Source organism: Cebidichthys violaceus, unplaced genomic scaffold, assembly GCF_023349555.1.
Source record: "Cebidichthys violaceus isolate CVI_PGR_0920_01 unplaced genomic scaffold, fCebVio1.0.p SCAF_97, whole genome shotgun sequence".
Lineage (NCBI taxonomy): Eukaryota > Metazoa > Chordata > Actinopteri > Perciformes > Stichaeidae > Cebidichthys > Cebidichthys violaceus.
In genome coordinates this window covers 100,001-107,500 of record NW_027176983.1, presented here as the reverse complement: position 1 = coordinate 107,500, position 7,500 = coordinate 100,001, and the positions used below count along the sequence as shown (strand labels likewise).

The 7,500-nt window shown below is 44.6% G+C and overlaps 1 protein-coding gene across 3 annotated transcripts in view; it reads left to right on the top strand.

Moving 5' to 3' along the window:
* Positions 1-7,500, top strand: part of man1a2 (mannosidase, alpha, class 1A, member 2) — a 100,738-nt gene that overhangs the window by 72,796 nt on the left and 20,442 nt on the right. For all 3 annotated transcript variants that reach the window (XR_011102203.1, XR_011102202.1, XM_068704620.1), the window contains exons 7-9: positions 3,890-3,984; positions 5,912-6,035; positions 6,445-6,538. Coding sequence is in view for 1 of the 3 variants with exons in the window: in XM_068704620.1 (XP_068560721.1) it covers positions 3,890-3,984; positions 5,912-6,035; positions 6,445-6,538 (313 nt within the window). In the remaining 2 variants the exon portion in view is untranslated. The remainder of the gene's footprint in view (positions 1-3,889; positions 3,985-5,911; positions 6,036-6,444; positions 6,539-7,500) is intronic.

The following is a 7,500-nucleotide window of genomic DNA, read 5'->3' as shown; positions in this document are numbered from 1 at the left end:
GAGTCATTTCTGTTTAATAACCTAGGAGCTGCAACCAGAATAAGAGATTTGTAGTAGCATGAGATTCAACTTTTAAATATTTCTTCTTCTGTAAATCCCAATGAGACGGTCTTTTTTTTTTAAAATGTATGTTAATTTAAGCTTTTATTAAAGTACGTAGAGTTCTTTGTTTTTTTTTTCGGGAGAATAATGACGATGAAGGGAATGATGATTCTGGAGCAGAAAAAAACAGAAAAAGAGTTAGAACACGAGGACGCGGGAGAGTTGCACTTTCAAAATAAAACAGGAAACTCAAACTGAGGACCATGACAGCTGGTCGACTAAGACTGTTTTCACACTGGTTGCTGGGAGAAAAGCGGAGGTGCGGGTGACTTTGGCTACCTGAGTGAATAGCGTTAAGTGTGCTAATGCTCTCCGTAACAATACAAACAAGATAAGGCTCTAATTAAAGCACACGGGTTCTCTGCCCTCCGCTCCGTCTCTCAGGAGGTTCCCTTCCTTTTAACGACCGACGATAACACGCTCGTTTCTTCAGAAGGTCCTGGTTCTGATGCCAGACAAAGCTCTCAGTAAAATGCGTGACGCGATGGACTATGGTCGTTGGTTTGCTTCCCGTATACATTTGCAGATTTTAACAGTCTCCTCGTCGCTCCACACAGGTCTGTTTGTGATCTATTCGTCTCCTCGGCAGACATTTAAGTCAAGTCAGATTTATTTATACGGCACTAAATCACAACAGACTGTAATGTACAGAGACCCAACATTGCTTCATGTACGTCATCAACACTTTGCCAAGTCTGTGACCTTTGCTTCCTCTCCTCCAGTACTTTTTTAACGTTTCCTTTTTTCCCCCTGAATTTTATATTGTAATTGAAAATACGGGAGATGAAAACACACCTGATGTCTTTTTGATGATCATCCTCACTAATACTTCTCCTCTCACATTCATGCGCTTCACATCCTCCTCTCTCTCTGTCTCTCCCTGTCTCTCTCTGTCTCTCTACATCATTCTCTCTCTGTCTCTCTACATCATTCTCTCTCTCTCTCTCTATCTCTCTTTCTGTCTCTCTCTCTCTGTCTCTCTACATCATTCTCTCTCTCTCCCTCTCTGTGTATCTCTCTCTACATCGTTCTCTGTCTCTCTATGTCTCTTTCTGTCTTTGTCTCTCTCTCTGTCTCTTTCTCTCTATCTCTCTCTGTGTCTCTCTTTCTGTCTCTCTCTCTCTCTGTGTCTCTTTCTGTCTCTCTCTTTCTCTGTGTCTCTTTCTGTCTCTCTCTCTGTCTCTACATCATTCTCTCTCTGTCTGTTTCTGTCTCTTCTCTCTCTCTCTGTCTGTCTTTCTCTCTCTCCGTCTATCTCTCTCTGTTTCTGTCTCTTCTCTCTGTCTCTCTCCCTCCCTCTCTCTACATTGTTCTCTCTCTCTCTCTCTCCCTCTCTCTCTCTCTACATTGTTCTCTCCCTCCCTCCCCCTCGTCTGGGTCTATTTGTCCCACGTTTAGCTCCACAGTTTAACCTCTCAGTCCTCTGTAAGACGTCCCACTGGCTGTTTAAGCATTCTGCAAACACCACCATGTGTTATCGCTCCCCCGTACTTTGTGAGGCGTCAGGATTTTTTTCCATAGATCTGGTCTCTCTCTATAAAACCGCTCCGCTCTGACAGATTGAGTTGATGAATCGTTCTCCGTCTGCTGAAGTGCTCCCTCCTCCTCCGAGGCTCTGCTGAATGCTGTCTGCAACTTGTACAGCTACCTCTTTGTGCATTTATTCCACAACTGTCCTTCAGAAGTAGAATAGAGTTTTTACATTGCCAAAGTCAAAATTGAGCCGTTTGCAAAGTGGAAGGACATTTTTTTTTGCTATTTTTCAAGAGCTTTGTGCGGCGCAACTGGATCTTTATAACACATTTCATCGTCCCTCAAGCAACTCACACCATTTTTAGGAAGACAGCAACACCGGATTTAGTATTTTTATTCATGTCACTTCACTACAATACTGGATCAGCTCTTCATTTGTCTTTTATGTCAGTTTGATGTACGTCTTTGTCACCTCCACTTAGTTTTTTAATCACCTGGTTCATGAAAGGCCACGTCAACTGTCAACAAACCAGAATGCAGCTCTTACAGTCTGCGTCCTGCTGTGAGCGTCTAGTTCATTTTCATTAAGGTTTTGAAATCCATGCTGTGAATAATTGGATCATTTTTTACATAAGCTTTCATGTTTTTGTTTTGGGCATAAAAGTGACACCTTTTGTAACGCGGCGTCATGTTTTTGTGGGATTATTACTCTCGCCAGGTGTCCCTCAAATTAAGAAATGTGCCTCGAATGAAACAAATTGACAATAAATTCAGTATTTTCAAGCAAAGGAAAACATAACTCACATAACTTGAAGGGCACCTTGAGTTTTAGGAGGCAACATTAAAGTGGCAATACGTTTTTTGCTTTCACTATTTTTGATAGCAAAATAAAGATTTAAAATATTGACACCATTAGCGTTTAGATTGGTTCTTCTCACCTTCACTATGCAGTTTTGTCGTGATCTCCCGGGAAAATGAAAGCTTGAGGGCCACCGCTGCAGAATGTATATCACGGGAAAACTAGTGTTTTATTCTGCCTTTATAAAAGCACGGAGATCTCAAATTGACATTTCTTTGTTTTGGATAGTAGCCAGGCTGCTAGCGAAAAGCAATGTTGCCATAAAACCAACAAGGAGCGTTAGCTAGCGTCAACCATGTTTCTAACGCTAGCTATCCTAGCTAACGCTAACACTAGAAACCAAAAACAAAATATTTGTCTACGGCTGCGTTAACTAGAGGCAGCCTTGTTGCTAATCTTAACTATGCTAGCTAACGCTAACGCTAGAAACCAGAAACAAACATCTGCATCTAAAGAACGTAGATGTTTGTTCCTGCCTTCTAGAGTTAGCGTTAGCTAGCATTAGCAACAAGGCTGCATCTAGCTAATGCTAACAGCCAGAGACAGACATTTATGTTCTTTTCTGGCTGTTAGCAGTCGCTAGCTTCTGCCATGTTATCTTAACGCTTGCTATGCTAACTAACGCTAACACTAGCAGCCAAATCCCAGCCACAATTCATAGTCTTATGATCCAAACAAATGAAACAGTTTCTTGCGGCGGCCTTTCTTAAATGAGCAGTTGTGAAACTTTCTGTTCTCTGTTGGTTCTTTAAGATAAATAAAACAGTCTGTTTGAGAGTTTTACACCGTCCACAGATACATTCTCAGCTCTCAGCATTCTGCTCGTATTCAGCAAAATATCGGTTTCTTTTCATCTCTTTGAGTGGCACGCTGAGGGAAAAAAAGGGCTGCAGCAGATTTTTGTTTTCTTTTTTTTTTTTAACCGAGCCTTCATCTGTCTGACGGGAGAGAGAGAGCTCGTGTAATCTCAAACCGAACACATGTCCGTTTCTCTCTGCATCAGCCCGTCTAAATTAGACGCCAGTCGCGATAAATCGCGACCCGACTCCGACTGCGTACTTTGGAATCTCACGCTGCTCGGCCGCTTGACCTCCGAGCTCTTCTCCTCACAGATACAGTAGCGTCTCATACGACTGCAGCACAGTTTGAAAGGATTGGTATATATATGCATATATATTAGTCTGCCGGTCTCCTCCATAAATCTGTTCCAGCTCTGACAAGCCGAGGCCATCATTTAGCAATCGCTTGTCTCCTGACATCTCACTCCGCCTTATTCTCCCTCCACCCTGCATTTGTTTTTGGTGGTTAGCGGTTGTTTTATGCTCGTACCTGTCAGCCGCCAGAAGAATATCAAGCAGGGAAGCTTGATGGACTGCGGAACGTGATGTTGACCAAACCTAGAGCTAACCCTCTCCCTCTCTCTCTCTCTCTCTCTCTCTCTCTCTCTCTCTCCAGGTGTTCAAGCTGAAGGCGGTCCAGCTAGCAGAGAAGCTACTTCCTGCCTTTAACACCCCCACAGGAATCCCCTGGGCCATGGTCAACCTCAAGAGGTCAGTGACGTTCCCGAAAAATACCGTCCGTGGTCTTCACCTTTTTAGATGGCCTGACGGCAAAAAGTGAACGAGACGGTGACAGTTGAGAGCAGCCTGGAACAAACTGTGGTGTGACTTGATCGACGGATCGTTTACTCTTTTTACCTTTTTATATTTTAATCGATTTGAAAGAACTCGCTGTATATTATCAAAGAGTCGGTACTCGAAGTCCCTCAACAAAATCCTGCTTCATCTGATTTTACCGCCACAGCTCAATGTGGAAAAGTCTTCTGGTTTTAAGATTCGACCCGCCCACGCCGGTGTTTTCCGCCGTTGTCTCCCTGATCGGACCTCCTCTCAGGACCGTGTGGGTTTTGTGAAAACTGAACTCACACTTTCATCGTTATTATTACATAATCTGGCGCTCGAGTGTTAATTCCCACCAAAACGCGGCTTCGCTCGGGCTCCGGCCTGACAATGAGTTTTTGAATAACTGGAAATATCTGTGAGCGGAGAGTAAATTGTCTTTTAACAGGCGTCAAAAAAAGCGTCTTTATGAAGAGTGAAATTCAACTTATAGAAACCTGTTAAAGCTCGTAACAGTGGTAGCCTGAAGTCTAACATTAGCATAATAACATTTCCATCCTTTTCTGTTCCTCTTATTGCTCTCTGCTGCCTTTTTCATTTCCATTGTACCTGTGAAGTGTGTGTGTGTGTGTGTGTGTGTGTGTGTGTGTGTGTGTGTCTCGTACAATAGAGGGCCTCCTTCTCTCGAGGTAATTCAAATTCATTAGAGAGCCGACGCTTCACGTTTCGTCTCAATCTCCCACCACACAAAATGGCCACACACACACACACACACACACACACACACACACACACACTCAGACAAACTCAAACGCCCCGAGGAATAATTACACACACACACACACACACACATTTAATCTAAATGCACACTTATACTGTGTAACACATCCCTCTCTTTTGCCACTTGTTCAGACAAACACACACGCCTCTTCCTCCACACACACACACACACACACACACACACACACACACACGTAGCATCCCATTAATGTTGAATGCGCTCATGTAAAATTGAAGCGGTTGCAGACGCCTCCCGTCTGCGTCTGGTGTAAATGTGACCGAGTAGAACTCCTGAACCCGACTCTGGTCTGGTGGTGTTGTGAAGATGGAGGAGTAGTAAGAGTACAACAGTGGGAATGTATCACATTTATTGATGTACTTTTGCTGCTGTGAATCCAGGATCAAACTTCATTATGTATTTATGAGGGAAATCAAGCCACAGGTTACGTAAAGGTGTTATAATAGTGTGATGGTTATTATGACGTGTTATTCTTATTATGAAACACTCTCTCAGGAGATCAGGTCTTCACAGCTCGATGAAGTTTGTTTCGTCTGTTTTAAAAACCCGTCAGCTTCTGCAGAGACGATGTGTTGTTCTATGCACCAGTTAAACACATGATTATTCTGTTCAATCATAATCTTTCTTTCTTTGTCTCTCTCCTTTCTGTCTTTCTCTCATCCCATCCTCTGTCCTCCCTCTTCCCCCCGTCCTCCTCTCCCTTCTCTTCCACCCTCTTCCCCCTCTTCCTCCTCTCCCTTCTCTTCCACCCTCTTCCCCCTCTTCCCCCTCTTCCTCCTCTCCTCCCTCTTCCCCCCTCTTCCTCCTCTCCCTTCTCTTCCCTCCTCTGCCTCCTCTCCCTTCTCTTCCACCCTCTTCCCCCCTCTTCTTCCTCTTCCCCCCTCTTCCTTCTCTCCCTTCTCTCTCTCTCTCCTCTTCCTTCCTATTCCTCCCTCTCCCTCCTCTTCCTCCCTCTCCCTCCTCTTCCTTCTCTCTCCCCTCTCCCCCCTTCCTCTTCGTCCTCCCTCTTCCTCCTCTTCCCCCCTCTTCCTCCTCTCCCTCCTCTTCCTCCTCTTCCAGCGGTGTCGGTCGTAACTGGGGCTGGGCGTCGGCGGGCAGCAGCATCCTGGCTGAGTTCGGGACTCTCCACATGGAGTTCGTCCACCTGACGTACCTGACGGGGAACCCGGCCTACTACCAGAAGGTACCGCTGGGAGTGAATGTCTAATGTCTATTTGGTTTACCGATGCAGACTGAGACAGTGTCTGTTGGCTGCCAGAGATTAAAAGCATTGCGGTTGCTTTTGACGGTAGCTTCGGTTAACTCCAACTTCTAGTATCGTCTCAGGTCGCTTGGAGCCTCGACCAAAAAAAAGTACCAAGAAAGTAGCAGGAAATATCCTCAGCTTCAGCTAAGAAGAGCTGTGTTGCATTGCGTTAGCATTGCGTTAGCATTGCAGCAGTGATGCAGCACACCTGTGGTGGTTGATTGTGGGTATGATTCACTTTGCACGGCTGATGCGCTGCAGCTGTTTTCTCTGCTTTGTTCATCTTTATTTATTATCTAATCCTTCCTGTGTGGATTAAATCTCTGGTGTCTGGTGCCGGTGTCAGGTGATGCACATCCGGAAGCTGCTCGCCAAAATGGACCGACCCAACGGACTCTACCCGAACTACCTGAACCCCCGGACGGGTCGCTGGGGCCAACGTAAGTACGCCTTTTAGGATTAAGATTAAGATTAAGATTAAAACGGCATCAGAGGCAGCTTTACATCACAGTGTTAATACAATAAAAAAAAGAGCATTTGTGTCGCTAAAAGAAGGCTGGTGTTGAGATTTTATTTATATTTTCAACATTTAATAAGAGAACGCCGCTCTCCTGGATTATTGATTCACAAGCGGCCCGTTGGGAGGAGACTCAGAATGTTCTTGTGAGCTTTAAACGACGGTGCAACTCTATGAAGAGACACAGGAGAAATGAACACTCTGAGACGGAGGGAGGAGGAGGAGGAGCAGAATGGATTCGTCTTTAACGAGAACAAATTGAAGCGAAGCAGAGGAAGATAAAAGCGAGGGGGGGGGGGGACACACACACACACACACACACAGTATTTCCAGTATATTGATTAGATTCTGGCGGTTTGCCCGGTGAAATTAACGAGATCGCTGAGTGAAGTTAAGACATTCAGTTAAAAACTCTTTCTGTCATTTCTGGTTAAAGCCGTTTACGACGAGTGCGTCATTAAAGGTGACGGAGCTACACCTTCACCGACCTGTAGCGCTGCACCCGGCTCGGCGCAAAGGAGCGCTTCAAACGTCGTCGCGACGACTCAAACGCAGACGTAGACAAACAGCGGCGGAGGATTCTGAACACGGGTTGGACCTCGAGATGTTTGGTGAAGCTGAAGCTAGTGAAGCAGAAAGACGTCTCTCATAATGCCCCCTCTGTATATTCCTTTGAACTAGACTCATTTGCATATTTCAGGTTATTTAAAAAGAAGCAGTCGTGAGCTTCGATCTCAGGTTGCTCAGTATAGATGAATATAATTTTAATATGTTTAAAAAGAAAATCATGAAAGTGAAAAATGGGAATCTAAGATATACAATAGTGTAGAAGTTAAAATATAAGGATAAAAAAACTTATGAAATAGAGTAACGTATATGTTTAGT